General features: G+C 38.5%; 2 protein-coding genes across 14 annotated transcripts in view; both read right to left on the reverse strand.

The window, feature by feature from the left end:
• LOC103459112 (fatty acyl-CoA reductase 1) overlaps window positions 1-12,352 on the reverse strand; it is a 47,675-nt gene extending 35,323 nt beyond the window's left edge. The window contains exons 1-2 of one of the 2 annotated variants that reach the window (XM_008400361.2): window positions 12,247-12,352; window positions 8,972-9,134 (exon numbers count right to left, since the gene is read on the reverse strand). In XM_008400361.2, coding sequence (XP_008398583.1) covers window positions 8,972-8,980 — 9 coding nt within the window. In that variant the 5' untranslated portion in view covers window positions 8,981-9,134; window positions 12,247-12,352. Of the gene's footprint in view, window positions 1-8,971; window positions 9,135-11,921; window positions 12,014-12,246 lie in introns of those variants that run through there. The other variant, XM_008400363.2, reaches the window with a different exon arrangement.
• Window positions 12,353-12,662: 310 nt separating this feature from the next.
• Window positions 12,663-25,346, reverse strand: part of magi2a (membrane associated guanylate kinase, WW and PDZ domain containing 2a) — a 246,390-nt gene continuing 233,706 nt past the window's right edge. For 9 of the 12 annotated variants that reach the window (XM_008400375.2, XM_008400370.2, XM_017302738.1 and 6 more), the window contains 2 exons: window positions 23,183-23,321; window positions 12,663-17,894 (listed from right to left, as the gene is read on the reverse strand). In XM_008400375.2, coding sequence (XP_008398597.1) covers window positions 17,317-17,894; window positions 23,183-23,321 — 717 coding nt within the window. In that variant the 3' untranslated portion in view covers window positions 12,663-17,316. Of the gene's footprint in view, window positions 17,895-22,853; window positions 22,965-23,182; window positions 23,322-25,346 lie in introns of all 12 variants that reach the window. The other 3 variants (XM_008400379.2, XM_008400380.2, XM_017302745.1) reach the window with 2 other exon arrangements.

The raw sequence follows: 25,346 nt of genomic DNA on the forward strand, positions 1-25,346 counted from the left end.
TATATATATAATGTGTGAAAACATTGATACTGTGTATAACTGCCCTGGTGATTATATTTTTGATTAATCGATTAATATTTTAGTAATAAGTGATTAATGGGAGATTTTATGGCTAATGCATATTTACAGAAAAAGTTATTTAAAAAAAAAAAATCAAATACAAAATTTATATATTTTCTTCTACAGTTTTGGCTTAATTACTGCTCTCAGTATGTTTCCCTTTCAGCAAATTGCCTTTTTGAGCCTGTATGCTCCAGTTAACAATTGATTTATTACTAACTTAGTTAATTATTTAAATAATTGATTCAACACGATCCCTTCGATTGTTTCCGGTACAGAAATGTATATTTTTTGTACATTTTTTGGTTTTTATGATCCGAGTGTGTTTTTTCAATAAATGGTCTTTTTTTTTTTAGCATGTACACTCCAGTTAATGATTAATCGATTACTGAATTAGTTGAGGATTATTTTAAACAGTTGATTCAACACGGTTAATCCAATTGATTCAGGAATATAAATGCATATTTTTGGTTTTATAATCAGAGTGTTTTTACGATAAATGGTCTGTTTTTGAGCATGTTAACGATTAATTGATTGAATTAGTTGACGATTAATCATTTCAGTCGTACTCAGAACACATCATTTCAGATAAAGAACATGACATAATACAGTCGACCATCATGGTGGAAGTTTCTGGAAATGAAAATCCAGCCATCAGATTGTGATGGCTCAACAAAATGATATGAAGTGGCCTACTCAAAGTCCAGATTTGAACATGATTGACCATGTCTTCAACAGTGCTGTTCCAAAATTCATCCATAGTGATTTCAAATATTCACTCCCAGGAACTGAAAGCATTTGTTTGCAGTTCATTCTGCCAAGAATAATTTACAAGTTGCAACACATTTACTACTCGCTCTGAGCAGGAAAACTATAAACTAAAAATAATTAAAAACTTCTTCCTGGTTGTGGTTAATGCTGCTTTCACTTCCACCTTCCTGCATGTACATTTATAATCTGCATCAGTAAGCGTGAAGCCCAGTTAACCAGATATAGTTCAATACCGTCTTGTTTTGAATGACGCACGGCTTGCTTGCACGGAAACCAAGATCTGTGTCGGAGCGATTTAATCAGGTATCCGGCTGGAAGATGGATTACAGCGGACACACGACGCTAATTAATGTGGCCCTCTGCACGCTTCACCTTCTGCTGATGCCAGCTAGGTTTCTGATTAATGATGCACGATGAGCTTTGCAAACGCCTCTTCCATCCAGTTTACCCAATAGTACACAAAATGAGACTAACGATTTGCAGGAAGAGAAACTCACCGATTGGAGCAGGAATTCAAGTCGAGATCAAATCAGTGAAAGTAAAGGCGTAACTTCTGGAAACTACTCCTAAAAGTTTCACACAAGATATGTTGAGCCATGAATGTGTGAATTTTAACAGCACTGAAAATGTAGAAAGAATTAGGGCCGGAACCAAATTATTTAATAATCGATTATTCTGAAGATTAATTGATTAATCGGATAAAAATGCAAAAATTCTACAACTTTTAAAATTTTGCCTCTTAAGCTATTTTCATACAATGTTAGAAATACATAAAAAAGGTGAAAATAAAAATGCAATTCAACATTATAATTAAACATTTCATTGCCTAAAATGCATAAACAGCTTTCCTTTAGTGAACTTGAGCCGGGTGAAGCTAAAACTTTGCCAAATGAGAAGTTTTGGGTTACAGACCAAGATGTTTTAATCTTAAATGCAAAATTTATTATATTTTATACAATTTTGGCTTAATTACTGCTCTGAATATGTTGTTTTCCCAACAAGAGTTTTTTTTTGAGTCTGTAAACTCCAATTAGGGATTAATCGATTATTAAATTAGTTGACGATTATTTCAATAATTGATTAATCACGATTAATCGTTTCAGCCCCAATCACAGCAGACACTCACCGGCTAAGTTGCCTGGTCCAATAAGTCTCCATTTCAGTTGCAACATTTAGATAATATGGCACAATGCTACCTCACATGCTGTTGGCTGCCCAATCGAGGAGCGCCATTGATTTTCCTTGGTGTTGATTGGCTGAATCACCAAGAGTGTAAATGAGTTATACCGTTGATGTCACCTTTTTCAGTTTGGTTTCCACTGTGCATATTAAGGCACATTTGGTGTTAAAACTACGTGTTTTTAGAATATCTGAAAAACAAAGCAAGCGAAAATGATTTAATGTGGAAAGTATTTTCTGGTAAATTAAACATAAAAGCCACACACCCATTGCAGATCTGCTCAAAGCTCTAACTAAACATGAGATAAACCGGGCCGACTCTCCCTGCATTGTTACTGTAACAACCTGCTTCACAGTTCACCGCAGGGCAATCCGTGGAAGCCTTCACTCCCTGAACAATCCCACTTTCTTGTTTTGTGGCTCAGCTAAATCATTAAGAGGAAACAGTGTTGCAGCTCACAAACAAAAGTCTAAAAGCGTAGGGGTAAACTACGCAAAGCAAAGCCTGGCCAGCGGCCATCATGTCCCTACATAGTGATGCTGGGCGTTCATCCAAACAGTTTCAGATACAGACAGCCAGTTCGAGCCACCCTGCCACAGACGGCTCTAATGGCGCTGCAGACAACCATCAGTCCAAATAAGCCCTGGAGGCTTATCCCTTTTACTGCCATAAAAAAGCAGGTTGAGAGGCTCTTGACGCAAACGCCACAAGAGGAGCCTGTCAGTCACTGAGCTGTAGACTGATCTGATGTAAATTCTTGTTCTTCACAGAAGGTGAAAGGAGGGACGGTCATACCAAGGTGTGTAAACAGCACTGTGAAAACACAACTTACCAAGTATGTTTGATCCCAAATATATTTTACAAATCACATTTGGTCAATTTTAGTCCTTAAACAAACCCCATCATAATGTCCATCCAAGTCGTTGTGTGTTATTAAGCAACACAAAAAACCAGAAATAGCCTTTGGGTGGAGCTGGGGTTGCCTCGTTTTTCACTCTTTCTCAATAGGTGATTCACTTCAGAAACAGTCAATGCTCACATATTGTCACTGAGTTTGAAAAGGAAAACAAAAGACCCCAAAGGCCTCAGACTGGATCTACCTGTGGGGTTGGTAGCATTCCTTATAAGGAGTTCTTTATAAGCAGGTTGTTTGGCTCCCAGCCTCACATCCTGGTGCATAAACTCCTTCTCCAGGGATTTCTTTCAAGTAGCTGAAGTTGTTTCTTTGAATGCAGGATCTCAGAATCTCCTCCCAAAGTATCATGTTGGCAAAGAAACACCCTTAATGACAGATTAAGGTTACTGAGAAATATGCAAACGTGACAAAGAGCTTTGCCATTCATCAAAGCAAACAGTTGTGGGTTGGGACCGCGGTTTGTTGACTTCAAACGAGGGGTTGATCGACTTAATATTTTTAAAGGTCGACTACATCATGATAATAGTCGAGTCGACTAGTCGCGGCGATGCCATAGTGATGCAAGCGCAAAACCCTTCACGACTTCTTGAAGGCTTTATCAGTTATATTCACGGCAAATATTGTACACCCACCTCCCGCTTTTACCAAGAATTAAAAGAGCAATAAACTGATCATTCTTCGTGAGCAGTGGAGAAAAGTCAGTCGCACAAACGGCGGCTGATACTGATGATCGCTGGATAGCTGCACATATAGGAGTCACATTATTAGTCTGACCACAGTGGTGCTTTTGGAACATCACAAACCAAACGTATTATGAAAGGATCCTGTTTGAATACAGTTAAATTCAACAAAGCCTCCTGCTGCTTCTCCGCCCCATGCGCAGCAGGAAGCTCCACTGATCAGCAGCAGCTCTGTGAACCGACATGCAGACGGCGGCAGAGATCGTCTCTATCAGATAATCAGAGTGAAGCTTGGACTTTGTTTCCAGATGCTGTCAAACAGCATTTTATAAAAGCGTAAAGCCGACAGTTTAGAGGCTACAATACGCAGGGTGACGCTGATCAGGGATAAAAAATAAATAAAAAAAGCCCGACATGATGCCGCATTGTCTGTGTGTAGTTTTTTTTTTTTTTTTTTAAGGATTTTTTCGGCACTAGTTTATTTGACAGCAATCTGACTAAGGGGGCAGAGAGAGCGGAGAGGCCTGGGCCCAGCGAACCGGGACGGGAGTCGGACTCCAGGCTACCGCGGTCTAAAGTGTCTATGAGCGCCGTGCTAACCACTGCGCCACGCAGCACCCCGATTGCGGTAGCCTATACTGACATTTTCAGTTTCTCTTTGGTAAATTATTTAAGTTTTTATACAATTTGAGCTTTCTGACAAACTCATCTAATTCACCTTCTTTCATTTCCTTGGAAAAATCAGTTTTGTCATGTGACTGCGACTAGTCGACTGGCCCAGAAAAGAGTCATTACAGAGAAAAGAATCGACTAATCGGTGCAACCCCTACTTCAAACATTTACAAAGTTTTATTCTTAGCCAACTTCGGTTGACATTTTTGCAATACAATTTCAAAGGAAGCGATAAACATGTTACTTCAGCCATTTTTTAGTTAGTCCACAATGTGCTACTGAAAACCTTTAAAAGTTTCCTTCAGATTTCTCTAACTTTTTAGCATAAATTTGGTTAACATGCTTACATTTTTTAAAAAGTGTTTTAGGAATTTTTTTTAACTAAATTTAAGAGGCTGAGTAAAAAAACTCTGAAGATTTTAGAGTCCAACACTGCAGGCTGAACCAAAAGAAAATAAAGCTTTCTTTAAAGCAGCTTTTCCATTTTGTGACATTTAAAAATACGCCAAAACATAGATCAGGATTTTTCTTTGGAATAAATTATTTTACAGATTTCAAACAAAAAACTAAAAATTTAGTTGAGAATTATTAAGGAGACATTAACTGGATTATTTCCCAACGATCGGGCTTTTTCTGCTCTAACCTGGAGCTGAGATTTTAGCGCCGATATGCTCAACAGACCATTTTATAATATTCATAAACAATCAGCACCTTATAATTTAGTGAGCCTTAAAATGCATCCACATTACTCTGCATAGACGCATCGGTGTGGCATTCAATGTCGAGTCCACCAGAGGAAAAAGGATGTTTATTCGTCTGGAGAAAGGAAGTGGATAAGGAACCAAGACGACGTCATCTGATTCACATCTACTTTTCCATACAGCTTTCAAAAAACCCCAAATATCTCTTTAGTTCAGAATAAACTCTTAATTCAAATATTGAACGTTATCCGTTTATTCAGCCTGCAGCATTTTCATACCAGGTCAGATTTTAATCGATTTCTTGTGCTCACTTTTGCTCTAAAACAGAAATTACTTATGACAGAAACTATTTTGAAATATTTCAATCATCCCTTCTGTGAGTTGGACGGTGGAATATCAGAGCTGGGAGAAAATTATTTGTATTTCATACGAAAACAATCATAATATGAGAATAAAGATGTAATTTTGTTGGAGCTCTCCTTTATTCTTGTCTTATTTTGACTCTATTGTGGTACAAATGTTTGGTTGTAATATTATGACTTTATTCTCGTGATGAAGAAAAGAAATGGTAATATTCCATCACAAAGTGGACCTGAATTTAAAGTCCGAATAAACAGAAGCTTGTAAGACAAGATGGCCGCCTCAGGCCTGCTGACATCACTGAAGCATGAAAACTCAAGGAGAACAAAAATCTCCTTGGTTTTTGAAAATTGAATCTTTAAAAATCAAAAAATTTGATTAATTGATTAAAAATAATTTACTGCCCATCCCCAACACATTGTGCGTCGCTACATTAGCACCTTCTTTTTGCTCTTTATGTTTCTGTTTTTGTCCATTTCTTTTTTATTGGAGGTTAAACCGTGTTTTTGCACTGGGTCAGCTGGTTTAACTGGAAATGCCGATGCCGTTTTCCACACTTTCGCCCCAGACGGAGCCGCTTCACAGCATCTCCACTGCCTCACATTATCTCAGCGTCAGCCAGTCATATTCAGGCTTGGACCCACTGAGCAGATATTAATGATCTCAGGAGGAAAAAACGTTTAATGACTTTGTTTTAGTGCTGCGAGCGAAAGCAAAGTTTTCCCATTAAACCCCGAGCAATCACTCCAAATAATAAAGGAATTGCCACAGAATTCAATACAGACACTTTGGGGATTTCATGACCTATATTAGTTTTCTAGTGACATTTCTTCAACATATTGAAACACCGGCTTTGTTTTTTTCCACCAGACTGCCTTATATTTCAGTGCTATTAATAGTAACACCAAAATGGTCAAATGTGTACATTACGAATCAAGACCAGGAAAACATTAGCTTCTGATTTAGATTTGTGTTTAAGGGTAATTTCACATTATTTTAAGGCATTTGGACCAAATGACATCGGCTCAAAATCTACAAAAATGTAAAACCAAGTTAAGAATTACAGGCATATTATGTTGAACTCCAAACTATTCTTAAATTTTTTACTGGAACGCAACTCCAGGTTATTTGCCTACACACAACGATTGTTTAGTAGAAAGTATTTAAAAAGATTCAATAGAAGAAAATGCAGCTTGGGAAGCTGAAATACATGAAGGCAATGCTACAAGACACGCTATTGGCTGAAGTTGGCAAAGCAGCCAATCCAAGAGTTTTCCTTGGTGCCAATTGGCTGAACCCCTCTAAATGTAGATCCAAAATAAATAAACAACAAATAAAATGAATGATGAAGTCTGTAAACAAAAGTTGTCCTTTAGAAAAAGGATTAGTTGAGACCAAAATACCAGACTGAAGAATTTTATCTTCCAGTTTTTGGTAGAAAGTGAGAAAAGAGAAAATGGAAATTAATGAGCTCGTTTTAATTTATTATGCAATTAATTGATTTATTACTTATTACGACATGTCTGGCTGAAATTCCAGATAGATACCTGCTGTTTTTATTGCAAAAGCACATTTATGAATTTAGAAATACAGCATAAATAACGTTAGTCACCAAAACAATCATATAAAATGACCACTTCCTTTTATTCAGCGGCTTGTAGACAAAAAATCCTCACTTTGTGGTTTATGGGCCAACATCTGCAGCCTTACTTTAGGAAGACAAACCACTCATTGGACTTTGCAGGAGACGTTGAACTGAACTGTATGCAATGAATGACCAAAACAGCATTTAAATGATATGAAATATTAATTTGCAACATAATCCCCAAACTTCCACCTGCAATAAATAGATTTGTATCTTTGCAGAGGCTGTTTGGTTGCAATGCTCCTCACCCCAGACCACAAGAAGCGTTTTCTGACCGCAGGTTCTCCGCTCTGCACGTTACACCAGCTCACCAACACGACTACCGTTACTACTGCTCTGTACCGGCTGTACGCACAGGAGAACCAGGACTGGAAAAAGCTGAACCACGTCTCTTATGAGCTTTTAAAGATTCATGCTGCAACTGGAGACGCGAGGAAGGAAAAAAGCAGCATATGCGTAAGGCAGTGGCGTTCTAACGGGGGAGGACGAGCTCGTAAACATGCTTTTGAATCAGGAAGTCAGATGAGCCACTTTTTAAGTCTGTTATTTTAGGAGGAAGGATGAAGTATGGAGGGATTTTTATCTTTATACGATCACAGTTTAAGTAGCTTATCTGGGAGGGAAATTTAGGCCATGCCCTGATGAGAACTAGAGCTCTCTCTGCATCCGTATGGGAGACTTTTTAATTTCTGAAAATCAAATGAAAGTGCAGCCTTGGAGGCTCAAGTGCTGCCTCACGCTGAACGGCAAGACACTCCTGCACCACAGCCTGAAGGGGGAAGCTGAGGTGCATCAGAGAGGCTGTTGGATAAGCAGATATACACAGGTTTGGCTGCTCTGTCTGGACCATCACTGAAGATTTGTGAAGATTTTCACTCATTTTTAATACAAATTTCCACCAAATTAATTCAAAATCCACATGCAGTACTATTTCTGGTTCATGTTCCCACTGTGTGCCTGGGGGATTCCTGTTAAAAACAGCGTTTATGGCTCAGGGAGATGGTGCACATTTTAAAGGCATTTGGAGACACATAAATCCGTGCTGACCCTCTTCTTTCATCAAACACGCAGTGGTGATTGGGTCACTTCCGGTATGTAATTTCAAAATAAAACCAGAGACCGTTTGAGGCACCAAAGCTAAGAGAAAGTGTAGCAATGACAGCATGAATTAAAATAGTGAATTCATTTATATATTTATTACAATTAAATATTTTTTGTATTGTACATACAACTAATAAAATTAAAATCTTCATGTTTACAAATTGAAACCTTTCACTCTTTACTGTGGAGATCTCAGGTAACTATGAAGTATAAAATGACCATTTTGTTGCCAATGTAACATAATGTAACTGAACCTAAACAAGCAGATATAAGCCCAAATAAATGCATAAACTTGTCTAAAATTCACTAAATACAACATAAAATAGAACTGCTCAACAGCTAAAATTACCGCTGAAACTTTAAATAAAATACTTGATTCATTTAGTGTATGTTTAAAGTATAAAAAGCACAAATTCAACTGCTTAAAACGCACCCGATTTAGTTTTGCTTAAAATGTGTATATTATTTTGAAAGTCCGTGTCGCCACTTCCCGTCTTCGCGGCCGTAACGGGCGCCAGCTTACCGCGGCCGGTCGCTCTCCACGCCGACTGCGGCTCTACTGTCCCGCCGCCCTGGCTGTCAGAGGCGGCTTCAACTAACCTGAGCTCGGCCTCAAAACACACCTCCACCACGCTTCAACTAAAAACAAAACCAAAAAGAGCCACACTAATAAAGGCGATAAGTCGAGAGGTTTTAACGTTTTCCGCGGCGGTTTGTTGATGCTCAACCCCGGGCTGCTCCTCGCCACCCAGCCGCCCGAAGCGGTGAATGATGCTCGGGCAGCTGCGTGCCACGGCGCGCCGCTGATTCCTCCCTCAAACCTGCTGAAAACCGGCTCCGTTTTCAGCGTCAACACAGCAAATATGAAAACAAACCAAATCCTACCGTAGACATCGGTTAGCGCTGATGGGTCCTTCCTCCTGTGGAGAGCGGAGAGGCTGCGTCGGATCGGGCTGCTCCTGCGGTGTCTCTGCCTCCTCCCACCGGCCGCCTCTGGTCGGGCTGCTGGGAAACTCTCAGCGCTGAAAACGGCCGACGGTCCGCCTGCCTGTCCGCAGACAACAGGAGATTTTCAGGCAGCTACACAAATATGAGGTCCTAAGTGGGCAGGGCGTGTCAGGCAGCCCGTGAGCCCTCCCTCCCCTAACCCGCCCGGAACATGCAGTTCTGCCCTGAGCGGACCGAGCGCCACGGTAAATGTCATTCACAAATCCCCACGTGGCTCCAATCTATACTCTAATATAATATTCAATACGTTATTGATGATGGTGATGATGTGGGCAGGGAGGACACCTGCTAGCAGTCAGTCCTGCAGCGTGACTGTAGAGGCCTCTGACTGAAGACAGATGCTTTTCCATTACTAATGTGCGCAAAACTTTGTCAATATTTCGCTCATGTCGAAAAAAACACGATATTGCAATTGCGGTGTTTTCATTAAAGAAGAATCACACCTGAAGGACCATCATCATCCAACTACTTCCCGTCATGTCTTCTTGGTGGTTTGGTTCAGTGGCAACATTCGGTTGTTGACCGTGATACGAAAGCAGTGTTTCAATTGCAGTTTTTCAAAATAAAACAATTTCAAAGGGAAAAAACAAACGAACAAAACATCATCCTAGCACCCAAACCTTTTAGTGAAAAACTAGTTTTTTCCAAAACTGATGTGTCCATTCAACACATTTTCAAAATGTCAAACTGCATAATTATATGGTGAATAGAAACAAAGCTACTGCTGCTTTTATCAAGCTGTATTTCCATTACAGATGTGCGTAAAACTTTGTACATTTTCCGCTAACAAAGGATTGTAGTGTTTCCATTAATTAAGACACAACTAAAATCAACATGAATTGTTTTGTTCAAGCAATTAGTCATTAACAATGATCCTACGACCACTTCCTGTCATCTTCTTCTTAGTTTCCACCAGTGGCAACGTCTGGTTGTCGATCATGTCACTCGTGTGAAGCGAAAACAAAATTACAATTTTGCAAAATAAACCAATTTCAATACAATTAAAAACTCATCTTGGTGCCAAAACCTTTTGAAACTGGTGTATTTTCAATTTATTGTCAAACTGTGTAATTATATGGTTAATAGAAAGGCAGCTACTGAAATGATTGAGATATCCTCCAATATGTCTGAATTAAAACAATCCCGCAAAATATCCTCCCAAAAATCACCAATTTTCCTAAAATCCTGTAATTCCAACCATTAAACAACATTAAATTCTCCCTGTAGCCATGGGAACAACTTAAAGGCACCATGCTGGTTTAATTATGTCTCGTTTCTGAGCCCGGAGGCACATGTTGCCTTTTTAGTGCAACAGCTGTGACATAATCTGCAGCAAATTTCAGCTGTGCGGCCGAGTTTCACTCTACACGACATGCAGGTGCCGAGAACAACGTCTGCATGAGTCTCGCTCTCACAGATCTGCTTCTGCACAGTGTGGAGCCAAATCCAGTCAGGGAGCATAATGAGCAGACTGCAGCCTGGGATTTGACCCACAAACCTCAAGGTGGCTGCTGCATGCCGGCAGGATTTACTGCTGCACTAAAAATAAATAAATAAATTCTGTATTTGTGATCCAGAAAGGTTGTTTTTTTGTTGATTCTGTTGCTAACTGTGCGGCTGAGATATGCCTCAAGTTTAAGCTGGAGGAGAGGAAGCATGCTTAGGACTTTTCCACTGTCGGGTTTAGATTTGGTTTTCCTGCAGGATTAATTTATGAAAAACAGGAAACTGAACAATACATCCCACTGTGGGTGCATCCTGGGACATTCAGCTGTTTACAAACGTCACAGCTGATGATAAAATCCCTAAAACATATGGTAATAGGAAGTGTCTGACTAATAACTTTATGTAAGTTCAACAATTATGAAACCAGGCTGCAGAGAAGATGGAGTTCTGGTCTGTGGTGACCTCTGGTGGTGAGATTGGGGAACTGCACTTTGGAAGAAAAGCGGATTTTTTTTCCATCTAAAGTTTAACAAAATGAAACAGCGGATTCTTAAAATCTGACATTTATGAAAAACTGCAAAATGAGGCTAAACATTTCTTTTGTCTTCAGATTTGCAAATATAATTATGTCAGTGTTTGGTAAAAGCAGAAGCTAATGAAGCGCCACCACGTGGCCAAAGATGTCATAGCATTAAAAAAAAGATTTAGCAGATATCCTTATATTTTGTAAAGGCAAAAACAAATTTGAGCCACTTTTCTTGTATTTTCTTATTTTAAAATTACTTAAAATGTTTTGAAATCTAGACGTGGTAAAATTATTTTTATTCTGGAAGAGAATATAAATAATTTAATTATTGGCTGCAATATAATTATAAAAAAAATTTAATAACTTGAAAATAAATGCGTCAAAAAACACGAATTTTGTCATTGAACAACGAGGTTTTCAAAATGTAAACACATTCAGATGTAAAGCTATCCGTTGATTTTTCAATCGATGACATGGAAAGATTTTAACTCCTTTTTCTAATTAGTAAAAAGTATTTTAAAAAAATATTTTCTCATAACATCTTTTAAAAACATCTAATCTTTTGACATTATAACTTATATGTTCTATAATGAGGTTAGTATAGAACAAAATGTAAATTAATGCAATATTTGTCTTTTTCTTGATTGAAAAACTTTTTGGCGGGGAAAACAGAGAGAACCAGGGGAGAGGAAACGGAAATGCTGCAGTTTGTCAAGTATAACCAATTATCAGATTAACCCACCACTTGATATCCACAATTACTACGAACCTAATCAAACCACCAAATTAGGGGCTTAAAGAAAACAACGTTAGCATTTTGGAGCAGTCAACGTGTCGGGAAGGAAATCCACAAACCTGCTTAGGTTACACAAAAAAGCTGGTTTACGAAGCGGGATTTTCCAGAGATCCTGACTGAATTAAGCTTTCATAAGATTTCACGAAAGCAGTAGAATATACATTACCATTGGCAAAGCAAAAACAAAACAAATAATAATAAAAAAGTTACCATGGCAATTTATCCTGTGCAGTTAAATTTTAGGTTAGCTGTGAACTGCGCTAACTGCTAGCTTAAAATAACGTGTACAACTAAATTAACTTAATTTCGGCATATAATTAAATAATTCCACGGTTTAAGTCACATTACATTTAAAACAAGTACTTATTTACATCATAAACGTACCTTTTCTCTTCATCTGCTAAACAAAATACATTTTATAAGCTCCGTTATAAATCGTCTCGATTGCCGTTAAGCCGTTTTTGCTTCAAGTAAAACAAGAAGCTGTCCCTTCAAAACAAAAGCATCACAACGCAAACAGGAAGTTAACTATCGTGTTTATAATTGTCTTCTGTAGGTTTGTGTAACATGTTTTTCAGAAATGGACATTCCAGTTATTTACTTTCTGCCCACTAGTGACACTGTTGTATTTAAAAAGCCCTGGATTAACAGTACTATTTTTTTGAAAAACAAAAAATTTGTTGAGCATTTTGTTTCTAAGCTTTTGGAAAGAGTTATTTGCATTCCTTTTTACATGTTGGATGAATTTGATGGTTGTTCAACATTTGATTCAGCCGTAATAAACCACACGGTGGCAATTCTTGAATGAACTGTTCGTGTGTCAAGAATTTTATTTTGACAGCATCTCAGAATATGATACAGGTAAACAAGTTTTGTTTTTGTTTTTTTTGCAAAAGTTAATATATTGATAGTGTTGCATTTTAATAAAAATAGTTGCTCACTTCTTACAGTCTCTGTGACCATCAATAGTTACACTTGTTCTACATAGAGATATTTGTTCAGGGTCTACACACTGCTAACACACCACACAGTGATAACACAGCTGCTCGGGTGCTGTGGCGGAAACGCGTCATCAAGCCAAACGTCCTCCGACTTCCGCTCACAGTTTGGCTCCACGGAGAAGGAAAAGCAGCGACTTGTGCAAAAGTTTCAGCTTCTGTGTCAAACTCAAGTGATTTCATGAGAGAGAAAACATTCCCGCACAACGTTTAGGTCGAGGCCGAAGAGCCGAGCTGATGGTTTCCTCCTCCTCCTCCTCCTCTGTGCTGGATTCTGTTTTACAATCAGTCAGTTTAGTCCTTGTGTAATTACGGATTACGGCGGCAGATATAATGAGTCCCCGTCTCCCTTTGCTCTTTTAAAAGCTCTGAGCGCTTCCTTTAGCCGAGCAGAGGAAGGAAACTTTAATGCTGGCTTTTTTTTTTTTTTTTTTTACCAGGTACAGATGATAAAACAGTAATTTTTAACCCCCAAAAAAACTATTTGCTTAAAAAAAAGTGGGTTTATGCTAAAAAGTAAAACAGAAAAGAGGATTGGTGTGCTTTTCTTCTGCTTGATGTGAGCTGCACTCATTTGATTCACAAAGGAACTAGGGCTGGACGATATAAGCATTTCATATCAGCAAATATCGATTATTATTGATCAGATTTTGTTTTATTTTAAATATCTTAAAAACCGCCAAACTGGTGACGTAAACTTTTCAGTTTTATCCGCAGTTTTTACTTCACCCCAAATGTTTTATTTTTACGCAGTTATGAGACATGAAACTGCTGCTGCGCAAGATACTCAACAGGTTGTCGCTAGGCAACCAGAGAATAAGTGAGTTGCTAGGAAACCAAAGAGCGCGCGAGTCAGCTGGCTGAGAGATTGAGCCGTCTCGTCTGACTACATTTCCCAGAATGCTGTGCGGTTCTTGATCGGAGTTCTGTAAATAGTCTATCAGATGTATTATCTATTGATATTGATCATGGGTATTGTTATTGATTTATTGTCCAGCCCTAGTTAAAACATGGAAAAAACCCCAACAAATTGCAACGTCTAAATCAATAATGCAGTTTTCTGTTTTGGTATTTTACATTTTATTTATACTTTTTAAGGTTTTCTTCCATTTTATTGTTTCTCTATGGGTTTGGTCAAATTTTTGTTCTTTTTTCCTTTGAAAACTTTGTCCTCAAACTTTTTTTCTTGTTAACGTGAATTAAAAACATGCTGAGCTCGTCTTGACAACGGAGTCTGCAGGTGTGCAGGAATGGACTTCTTGCTGCAGTCCAAGATTAGATCCTGACCCGGCTTATCTGGAGCATGTCACTCCCACCCTCTGTTGCTAACACAGCTTTATCTGCAATTCACCGTATGTCCAAATGCTCTTCTGGTCAGAAGTTTACATACACTCGTTATGGACATAAACAGGGTATCTGCACTTTTAACCAACTCAAATTCAAGACTTTTTAAGACCACTATGAGTGAAATTTAGGATCTGCATAATGGGAAATTATTGAGAAACTGATGTGGATCAAAAAAGCAAACTCTGGTTCACCTAAAAACCTAGGCTTTGGCTTGGTTGAAGTGAACTCTGGTGCGTTTCAAATCCAAGTGGACTGGAAACCGCTTCAAAATCAGGGCATTCTGGGAAAATACAACCAAAACAAACATGCGTATCTAGCGCTAGCAAGAGAAACTGCTGGCAATCTTCTACCAAAGACAAAAGTGAAATGCTACAAATGCTAAAATGTGACCCGAAAAAGTCTTTTGTGTAATTTCCTTTGGTGGTTCTTGGTGCAGCGCCCCCACAGGTGAGGAGGGGAACAGTTTTTTCAAAGGGTTTGATTTGTTTGAAATGATGCAGTGTGAAAGCGAACTGCACCAGCTGAAAATGTAGCAAATGTTGTAATTTTGGTCCTAAATCTAACCGAGTATACTGGACCATCAAGTGTGAAAATTTATCAACAAATCAACACTTAAAGGTTCACATTCCACAGGAAAAAATAATCAAATAAAAGGTGAATCCATGAAAGTTGAACATTTAAAATAAATAATGGATTCCTAATATTACTACAGTTCATGCCCATTAGGAATGCAAACATCTGACCAGAACCGATAGCTTAAAAAAAAATCCTCCTAAAACAAAAAGTGGGCTTAAAATGAGCTTTGGCACAGATTTTCATCTCCTCACATCACACAGTGCAACAATCATGAAGCCTCAGCAACATCTGATCCAAACCAAGGGCCCCAACGCCTGGCAGGAAATTCACTAACTAATCGAGTTAAAAGGTGCTGACATTTGATTACACGACTAAGTGTTTTTTTTTTTATTGAAAATAATTGTGTCGGACTTGATTCGAAGATCAGATTTGACCCAAAGTGAACCATTTGCTCCAATAAAAACCCCCAACTAATGAGCTCATAATTATACCTGTGGAATAAATTATATACTTCATTATTTATCACGTTTAAAAAATACAGTTTCTAATAAATTTCTGTGAAGTTGGTGTTTTTATAGCAGCCAGACTCTTAGTCAGTCTAAGGCACGCTTCTGCCACCGTCATTCATCTCTCAGCGTTTGAACCGACACCGTCGTCACACATTTGTTTTGTTTTTTTAGCACGAGAATGAGGATAAAAATGGATAAACGAGACAATCGTACAGAACAGAAAGACGATCGCAGAGGAAACCCCAAGTTGCTTTGCTTGAACTCTCATCGGTTTTCTGATAAGAGTCTTCACTATGAAGATGGTCTTATTTACAAACTGTTTAATATTTTTTATATAGTATCTCTTTAATCATGTGATGGATTAGTTGAGAGCGGTCTCTGTTAAGGCAAAGCTCGGCTGATGAGTGGATTTCATCTCTGCTGTCACGTTTTGATTCATTCACGCCTCAGAAAGCAGACAAACCTTCTTACAAAGGGGACCTATTATACTTCTTTGGATTTTTTTACCAACTTTCTACTTCTATTCGGGTTTCTACTGCTTCTGAAAACAGACCAAATGCTTAAAAAAGCCATTTTTTGACAATAAATTAATGAATTTTAAGAGTCTGGAAAATGAGTTATTTCACCTAGTAACCCCAGAGAAGCCCACCCCGTTACCTAGCAACCCCAGCAGAGTTCTGTCGTCACCTAGCAACCCAAGTGGAGCTCCAGCACGTTTGGTCAGCTAATTTTTACTGCCGTGTGCTGTACAATGGCTGCTGGAAAAGAGAGGGGTTAATCTGCAGACTGAAAGTGGGCGTTTCTAAAGAGCAAAAACCTTTCAGACAAAAATCACATTTGGTGGTTGCTTCAAAAAGATGGCATAAGTAGTTAAGGGTACAATTTATTTGTCTTATTGCCGCTTTCAGTAACAGTTTTTCAGTGTTTTTAACATCTTATGTCCATTTTCATATTTCAGTAACCAAAATGGATTTTGTTCAACATTCAGTGCCTCCTACTGCTAAACATCTCAGGAAAATTGCCACTGTTATTAAAACCCTGTGATTTATGTTGATGCTCTTGTTTTGAAATGTACCTGGATGCTCTCTGGAAAGAGAGGCGGGAAGTTAGAGAGACGCCACTAATATCGAACTGGCTAACACAATGTTTGCCGTAAATGTTTAAAGTGTAACTATGAGACACTCAGATACCTCCAAGTTACAACAAAAGGCTCATGAAACTAAAATAAATTAAAGTCTGATGCCAGAGATGCAAGCTAGCTTGAATGACGTTAAATTTGGTCCAGTCAACTGTGCCTCTTGAGAAACGCCTTCCTTTGGAAACGACTACTTCGTCTGCAGACAAACCTACTCGGCTGGAAAAGACAAATGTTTTGTTGTTGACTTACCATGCGGAAACCACTTTCTGCATGCCTGTTGGTTGCGCAGGAGGCTCCACTTCTGCTTTTCAAAGACATACCTTTGTATAATTGCACATCTGTTTGCAGCCATTTTCATGTGTGAGTGTAAACGCTGAGTCTGGGTCATGAATTGGCCCAAAAACATCTGAAACTGAAAGGAGAACTGACTAAAATCTCATAATTTAAGGATGATTTTGTGCAAAAAACGTAATAAACATGTTTTGTATTAACCATAAACCTATCCTAACCGGTTCAAGGAAGTATAATAGGTCACCTTTCAACATTCCTCTTCATAAAATAGACTACAATTTGAACAGTAAATATATTTATATATAAAAAATCCCAGCCTGCTTTCTGTCCAGCTCTGCTCAGGAGTTCAGAGGTTTCAGAAAGTTCTCGCTCTGCTACTGATTGCTCTTTCTTCTTAAAGTGGATGACTTTCCAGTTCTTAAGGTGGTGGGTGTAACATAATGCTTCAGAATAATTTAAAATACAGTAGTATAAATAAAAGTTTTAAAAGTCGTGGTCCAGATAAGCCCGCCCCGCTTCGTGTTTGTCTGTCGGAGGATATGGAGGTGGTGGTTCAGTCCGGACGAACGTGGACGCTGCTGCTGCGGCGGCGGCGTTATCTGCTGAGTGTGGACGCGCCTGCGCGCAGCGTGCTGGGCAGCTTGTCCGACCCAGGGATCTTCCACGGACCGGGCGAGACCGTGGCCTTCCTCCCTGCTCCGGTGGCGCTGCTGGTGCTCTTGCCCCTTCGCTCTGCGCTTTCCCTGCCGTTCCCATTAGTGTGTGGGATCTTAGAGCCGCCAGGAGAGTGAGTCCTCTCCTTGGACCGTCCTCTGGTGCTCCTCACAGGTTTGGACTCCCCGCCTTGTCCCTCCTTGTCCCCGTCTCCGTCAGTAGTGTGCTGCTGCTGCAGCCTGTGTCCCTTATGGGTGGACCTGCCACCGTTGCTTTTGGCGATTCTCCTCCCCTGACTCATGGCGTCTCTGTTCAGCAGCAGCTCGGCTTTCTGGGGGCTCTTGGAACGCTCCGTCCTGCTGGCGTCCCGGGCGGCGTCTAGAGGAGGCAGATGAGGAGGGTCGGGGGCCGGGGCCAAATGAGATGAAGGCGTTGGCATGGAGAGGCTGTCAGTGGGAGGGCCTACTTCCGACAGGCTTGGGGAGGCTGAAGGGCGACCATCCCATGGGGCGGCGTTGTCTGGAACAAGACGACATGCAGTCAGAAACCAAAAATAAACACAAGCACACACCCAGAACACCACAGCATAACAAAACACACTGCAGAGAGCAGAACTGGACGATAAATTATCCCAACGATGAACGATAATATTGTTGATTTGAGACCATTTTCAATACGTGATGATAATGGCATCACAATTCAAGTTTTGCCGTCGCAAGTACTATGCAATAAGTTTTACTGGACGATAAATTTTCCCAGAAATTATTGTGATAGACAATAACACTGTTCATATTATCAACAAATAAAAAAATAATGGGAAAGTAGTGCAGGTCCACTGAGGGCTGTCAATACGACAAATCTTACTGGACGATAAATTATCCAAGAAATTATTGCGATAAATGATAATATTGTTGTTTTGAGACCATTTTCAACTCAAGATAATGGCGTAGTAACGCAAGTACGCTTAGGACTGTCACAATAAATTTTACTGGACGATAAATTGTTCCAGAAATAATTGAAATGGTTCAGAAATGCCAGAAACTGGGTTTGGTGGGAGGCTTGAAGCTTGAGCGCCGATTTTAAAATCAGTTGAGACCGAAATGGAAGAACAAAAACATGGAAAATATGAATTTTGCTTAAAGACAGAAAAATGTACAAAACAATCACATAATTTGACCTAAAATGTGATAAAATAGTGTCTCGGTTTGAATTTTGATGGATTCATAAACTAATTGAATATAATTTAACATGTCTTATCAGACTATATAATAACATCAATCAGTCAGTTTCTAAAAGCTGCAAGCATCAAGATTAAAGCGGCTCTGGCTCCTGGAGCCACACGCGCCGGAGAGCAGCTCTACTTTCAGAAAACATCAATCTGCCTCCCATGGCTCTCTTTAAGGCCGAGGACAATCTAAAAGCATGGCGGAAAATCGAATCCAGGTTTAATGAAATGGACGACGGGCCCAACAGGGCGGCGTTTCGGGCAGGATGGAAACCGTCTAAGGTCTGAGTACGCTCCGCTCGCCGTGAATCCACAGAGCTTTTCTCCAAAAGAAGAAGGAAAAAGAGCAACTCCTGCTCTCACAGACTGTTAGCTCCTGTTTCTGCACCACTAAGCCTCGGTCCCTCGGCCATCAGTCACTTCCAGCGGCGCAGGCAGGGGGCAGGACTCTGCAGCTCGCTGCACCGGCACTGAGAGACTCGGTTACAACAAAACCGCATCAGTAACGCCACAGAAAGTTAGGTGTTTGCAGGATAAATTAATAAATACTAAATGATACGGTAATTTCTACTGTCAGCTCAGGCATAAGAGGTAGAGAGACTTTTTTAAAAATGCTGCATTAAAACTGTTTCTGTTCTACTTTGGATGAAAAACTGGAGGCTTTCTGGCTTTTATACATCATATTTTTAATTTTTGTTCTCGTTTGAACTTTAAATTATAATCCATAACTTCCTGTTTTCCTGTAAACATGACTAATTCTCTTCGCCAAAATCCAAAATGGGAAAGACAAAAGAACATGGCGTTAAGATTCATCTAGAGCAGAGGAGTCCAGATCAAAATCTAAAGTTTTTACTGGCCAATAAATTAAAAGTAAAACTAAAATGAAGCAATTTAAAGTATTTTGTTTTCCGATTCTTTTGGGCTTCATTGAACAAAATTTATTCTCTGTTTTAAGTCTAATAAGAAACTTTAATTCTGATAACTAATATTTTTTGAAGTGCAATTTTGCATCCATTAATGTTTCAGTTTTGTGGGTTTTATCTAATTTTTATTCCTTGTTTTTGGTTGTTGTGTTTTATTATAGATATTTAAAATGTCTTCCAGATATATAAAAAAAGGAGGGAGATAAAACAGTAAATTTTTCTGAGGGGGAAATTACTGCAGTTGAAGTTAAGTAAGTTTTAGTTTCTATTTATATAAATCTTTTTGTATTTTCATAATTGTCTTATTATTTTTCACGAAGCTTAACCACTTAGGCCAACTCTTGTAAATGTGCTACAAATATAAACTTTGACTTGACTTATTAGTTTAAAATTGCCTTAAATATTATCATTTATTGCAATAACTTCTTGGACAAGCCATCAAAATTCGTTATTGTGACGTTTTTTCAGTTATAAATTACAGGATTTGGGTCACATTCTTTCAAAATGCTTTCTATATTTAGCCAAGATTAATTAAAGTCTGGATAAATATGGCTCTAAAAGTTGGTTATAAAAAGACAAATACTTTGTGTTGTGTTACAGAAAATGGTGTCTGTAATAATTTCACCCTGATTATTCTAACTCAAGTCAAGAGGACGGAAATGTGCCTACAGACAGAAAATATTTACAGAATTAACTCCTTTTAATTTTCTGAGTCTGACCCAAATTCGCTGAATGTTATAGCAGCAAACAAAAACATTGCTGCCCCAATTCCCTGCTCTGCATATTAAGATTCACAATGAGGCTGGTGGGAAGGAAACTTGGACTGGAGGGAAGCAGGTGCTGAAAGGACCTGCAGGTGCTGCAGGTGCATGTGTTTAAATAACGGCCTGTTTAAAATCTTTTTACTGCTTTTACACAAATCCACCTGCAGCAGCCGTGAAGTCTCTGCAGATCCAGACTCCGGCTTTATGGATGTGATTAATGCCCACATGCTGTTTACGTCTGAGCTCAGGCCAAATGGAACAAGTGTGTGTAGTTAAAGAGTTTTTTTCCCCACAAGATGTGTTATTAAACACAATGTAAATCCAAACAGAGGTGTGAAAAAGTCATTTTTCTTCTCTGGCTGCAGACATTTTCAGATTATAGCAGTTTAAAAACAAGTGGGTGTATGATTTGCTCAAAATCTGAATCATTTGTACAGATTAAAATATGAACGCCTTGAGCAAAATCCAAAAAGATGCTCGCTAACGATGACTAGCATTGGTTTTAGCTGTTAAGTTGTCAAAATAACGCGCTAATTCTTAACTTGATATATTAAAATATAAAGGGACACAATGATTTGTTACTAATTGACAACACTATGACAACTATATAAGGTCAGAAAAAAATTTTAGTTAAGAAAAATATAGTGAAAAAGAGGGAAGCATTTCATTTATGCTAGCCTGACTGTGACAAACGTAACACGTAGACGTGCTGTGTAACTCTGTGTGTTTTGGTTCAGCTAAAAAATAAAAAAGGCAACCTAAACACCTCTGACAGAGCAGGTGTTTAAATTAGCTAATCAACCACTGCTGTGTTAGCTTAGCTAATAGCAGCAGTAGCTAATCTACCACAGGGATCACTTATTAATAATCATAAAATAAACATCAGGCCTAAAAATATAATACTGAATGTTCTATTCTTTGTTTGGGAAATGTTTGAGTGTTTTTTTTTTGTGTTGAATCCTGAGACATATATTGGGCGTTGTTGTCAGTTGCTATGGCAACGATTCTGCCTGTAGCTTAGCCGACACAGAGAGCGAGAAAAAGTGGTTTTGAGTTGTTCTGTAACGGTTTTTCTGTGTTATTTCTCCCTTTGCTGTGACAACCAACCAGTTCTGGCATTAGTAGAGTTCATTTAAACGGGTTGGTTTCCATGGAAATGACCAGATTTTTCAGATTAATCTACCAGTTTTCAACCGGGTAAAGCTGGCCCATAAGTTTAACGTCAACCTGTTAAATTTAACCTAAAACCAGTTTTAATGTGAGTTTTAGGTCAGAATTGTGTCCAGGTTTCTCACAGGTTGTGGTCAGACTGGTTTTAAAGTGGTCGTTATAATAATGGCGTCTCAGCAGCTTCCAGTTTGTGATCATCTTAAACCTCAATGGTTTAAGTTGAAACTTGGACATAGTTGGTAGTTTTTACTGGACATTGATCCAAACTGGGTTAAAAATGGGTAAAGAAGGGATTTCCAAAAGAACTGACCTCAAAATAAGCTGAAAAGTCCACATCTGTACCAAAAAATACATTTTGTTCCAAATATCTTGTGTTTAAAATATAAAAAACAAACTCATGACCTTTCTTTGGAAAGAAAAAGTGAGTATTACACGGATGATGAAGCCACAGGAGTCAGTAGGGAATCCTAATTACTGGCAATGTTTTAAAAAAAAAAGTTCCTTCAGAGGCTTAGTTCAAGCTGTTCGTTGATTTTACTTTGTAAATAATCCACTATGATATTTAACATTCATCTCCAGCTGATTTAAGATGAACAGTTGTGTCCAGATTGGGTTTTTTAAGCTGTTGGAGGCTGATTCATGTTTCAGTAATGAGGCAAGTTGCGTTCACAGATTTTTACAGCCTCCTGGAGCGTTCTTGATTACATCAAAAGCAGAAATAAAACATTTTGGGGTGTTTTTAGGTTAACGATTATTTTAGGTGTAGATTATTCAAACGATTAATCGATTAATCAGATTTTAAAAATGTGAATATTTTACAGACTTTTCACTTTAGATTATTTGTACAACAATAAAAATGCATTAATAGATGCAAATAAACAATTCAAATCCCTTTTAAATGAAGAAAATAAACATTTATAACAATGAAAGCTTGACATCAAGATGTGAAAATCTTAAGTTTCTTCAATTAGACCTGATGTGTTTATTTTCGGATTAACTATCCAATTAGATAGAAAAAGGGTTAGAAATTTTATTTTTTTCCAGGTGACGCTAAAACGATGCCACATCAGGAATTTTGAGTAGAACATACTTACAAAGGGGTTTTTTTATATCTTAAAAGCACAATTTATATTTTTTTGTACAGTTTTGGATTAATTACTGCTTTCAGTGTGTTGTTCTTTCACCAAATAGCCTTTACAGCCTGTGTACTCTTGTTAATGATTCACTGACTGCTAAATTAGTTGGTGATTAATCACGATTAATCGTTTCAGCCCCTAGTTCTGAGGCAGGATTGTGTTTTAAAATTAGGTTAAAACGACAAAAACCAGCAACACACAACAGAATAACACAGAAAGGCAGGGTTAAGTGAAGAGAAAACATTGGTATGGTAACAAACCGTGTCTTTAGAGTGGCCCATTAGGAAGAAATAGGGGGAGCCATGCTTGTCACTTTTCATGCACATGGAGAGACTGGAAGATACCATTCCTATAGAAGGGGAAGTAACAACCTAGACCAATCAATTAGTGATAGATCACTGAAATGGACAGAAAATAAGCTAGTGTTAGTCAAGACAGAAAAGGAAGCAGTTATTATTGAGATTAAAGAATACAAAAGACAGATTATTATGGATATAAATGCATGCCAGAGTACTTTATCAGTAGGTAAGATTATACAGTTGAAGTGTTAAAAAGAGAGAGATGATGCAGATGTCCTCCAGGTACTCACCATACTCTGGGACCTGGCCCGTCCCCCTCTTCAGGAGGAGACGGACCCGTCTGCCCCCGGCCTTGATGAGCTCGATGGCCCTGGCGTGGCTCATGTCTCTGGTGCTCTCTCCATTGATCTCAATGATTTGGTCCCCGACCTGGATGTCACACGAAAAGATAAGGCAGCTGTAAGAATCAGCTGGAGAGAGGAAAACATCTCGGCCGAGGAGAGCGCTCTTTATTTAATGTGTTAGCCGGCTAATTGGTTGTTGTGGGAGATGTGAACTGTGCTTTGAAAGTATTGTTGTAGTTTCTTAGAAATATCTCACAGGGAGTAAGAAAGTTTCCCTTCAGAAACCAGGGACTAAACAAATCAGAGCGGAAATATTTCACCTCCTAAAATATCCCAAACTGTGAGGAAAATGGGACAAATTTTGGCTCCAAACAGCTTCTACTTCTCCAAACTTTTAACAATATAAAAGGTCAGCAATATTAGAGAAATGGTACAAGTTAAGCAAACAGCAAATTTGTTTTTTTAGGTCTTTTGACCAAGTGGAAACAGAAATCTGCAGTGGAGATTAAACAGTAAATTGTGTAAAAGATTAAACCGAAAAAACAAAGAAAACAATTGAAATTGTGTGAATTTGGACTGAAATGGAATAAGCTCAATAATTTCCATTTGCATGATTTTTTATCGTTTTTCTCCAGTCTGGTGTTTTGGTCTCAATTCGCCAGTTTTTTTCCTTTGCAGGACAATTTTGTTTACTTCAAAATAAATTTGATTTGTTGTTTCTGTTTTGTTTATTTTGGATATTTAAAATGTCTTCCAGTTGGAGTATTAAAATGTTAATTCGAAGTTAAAGTTTGATCTTTGAGAATGTATTCTTGCATTATGTCACTTGAAAATGGTTTCAAAACAACAATATTACTGTTTATTGTAATAACATCTGGGACAATTTATCGTCCGGCAAATGACAATATATATCGTCTGAATTGAATAAAGTTGGTAGGAAATAAGTGGATTCTTAAAAGGATTTGATTTGGTGAAAGGAAATGTTTTGGTTCAAAGTTGGGATATAAAGAAAAAATGCAACCTGGTGAATCCCAGCAGCTCTTGGATTCACAGTGATGAAATTATTGGAAACAAAACAGAAACAGATGGAGGAAAACTAACAATAAGCAGACTTGCTATTATTTTGCTCCTTAAAACAAGAAAAGTTGCAGTCGGGTAAAATACTTGGAGACAGAAGCTGCAGCGTTTTGATCATCTTCCAATGAATATAAGTTCCGGCCCAGTCCCCGACACACTTGACACTTCTTAGCTCTGAGGATGACTAATGGGGGGATTCATTGGGAACAGGACAAAACGTGAAGCACAATTATGCTAACAAATGGAGATCTCATCCTGTAATGTTCGGAGCAATTTAGAAGTCAGGAGGGGAATTGGTTCAAAGGAGGGAGGGGATATTAGGTGCCATTACGGTGGTCTGGAGTGAGGCGGGAAGGGGAGGAAGGCAGGACGATTTACTCATTAATCCTGACCTCCAAACAGCAGAGCAATCTCAATTTTCATCTTAGTGAAAGGGGGAAATACAAGTTAAATAAAGAGCAGGCTAATGCTGATCCTAGATGACGTGACTTGAAAATTGAGAGGGTTTTATTATAAGTATGAGTTAAAATAGTCATAAAATATGCGCAAATTTTACCAGTGGTTATTTCCTCTCAAGAGACTGGAGTCTTTAGAATAATCTGATTTCCTCAGTGTGCTTTAAATCACTACAAGTAAAGTTTTTCAACTTAATGTAAACAACAGAAAATTACTCAAAAATGATGAATACTTACTTTTAATTTATTACCAGAGCGACCAAAAGATGTTTACACCCAATCAAGTTTGTTTTGCTTCAGGCAAAATGAACCAGAGTAAATGCAAAATTGAATGTTGCTTATTAAGAGGAACGCCATCCAAAACAACCTTTCCCAATATGAACACGTAATTGCTCTGTTTTAGAAAAGCTGCAGCAGCCAAGTGATTACTGCTCGACTTGTAAAAATCACAAATTAACTTATGAAGACACTGCATGACAACGGGAAGAAGCGTAGAAGACGTCAAAAAGCAACACATGAACCAAACTAAAGAAATTCAAGACCAGGAAACAAAACACAGAAACCAGACAGTGGAGATG

The sequence above is a fragment of the Poecilia reticulata genome, linkage group LG23 (genome assembly GCF_000633615.1).
Source record: "Poecilia reticulata strain Guanapo linkage group LG23, Guppy_female_1.0+MT, whole genome shotgun sequence".
In the NCBI taxonomy this organism is placed as follows: Eukaryota; Metazoa; Chordata; class Actinopteri; order Cyprinodontiformes; family Poeciliidae; genus Poecilia; species Poecilia reticulata.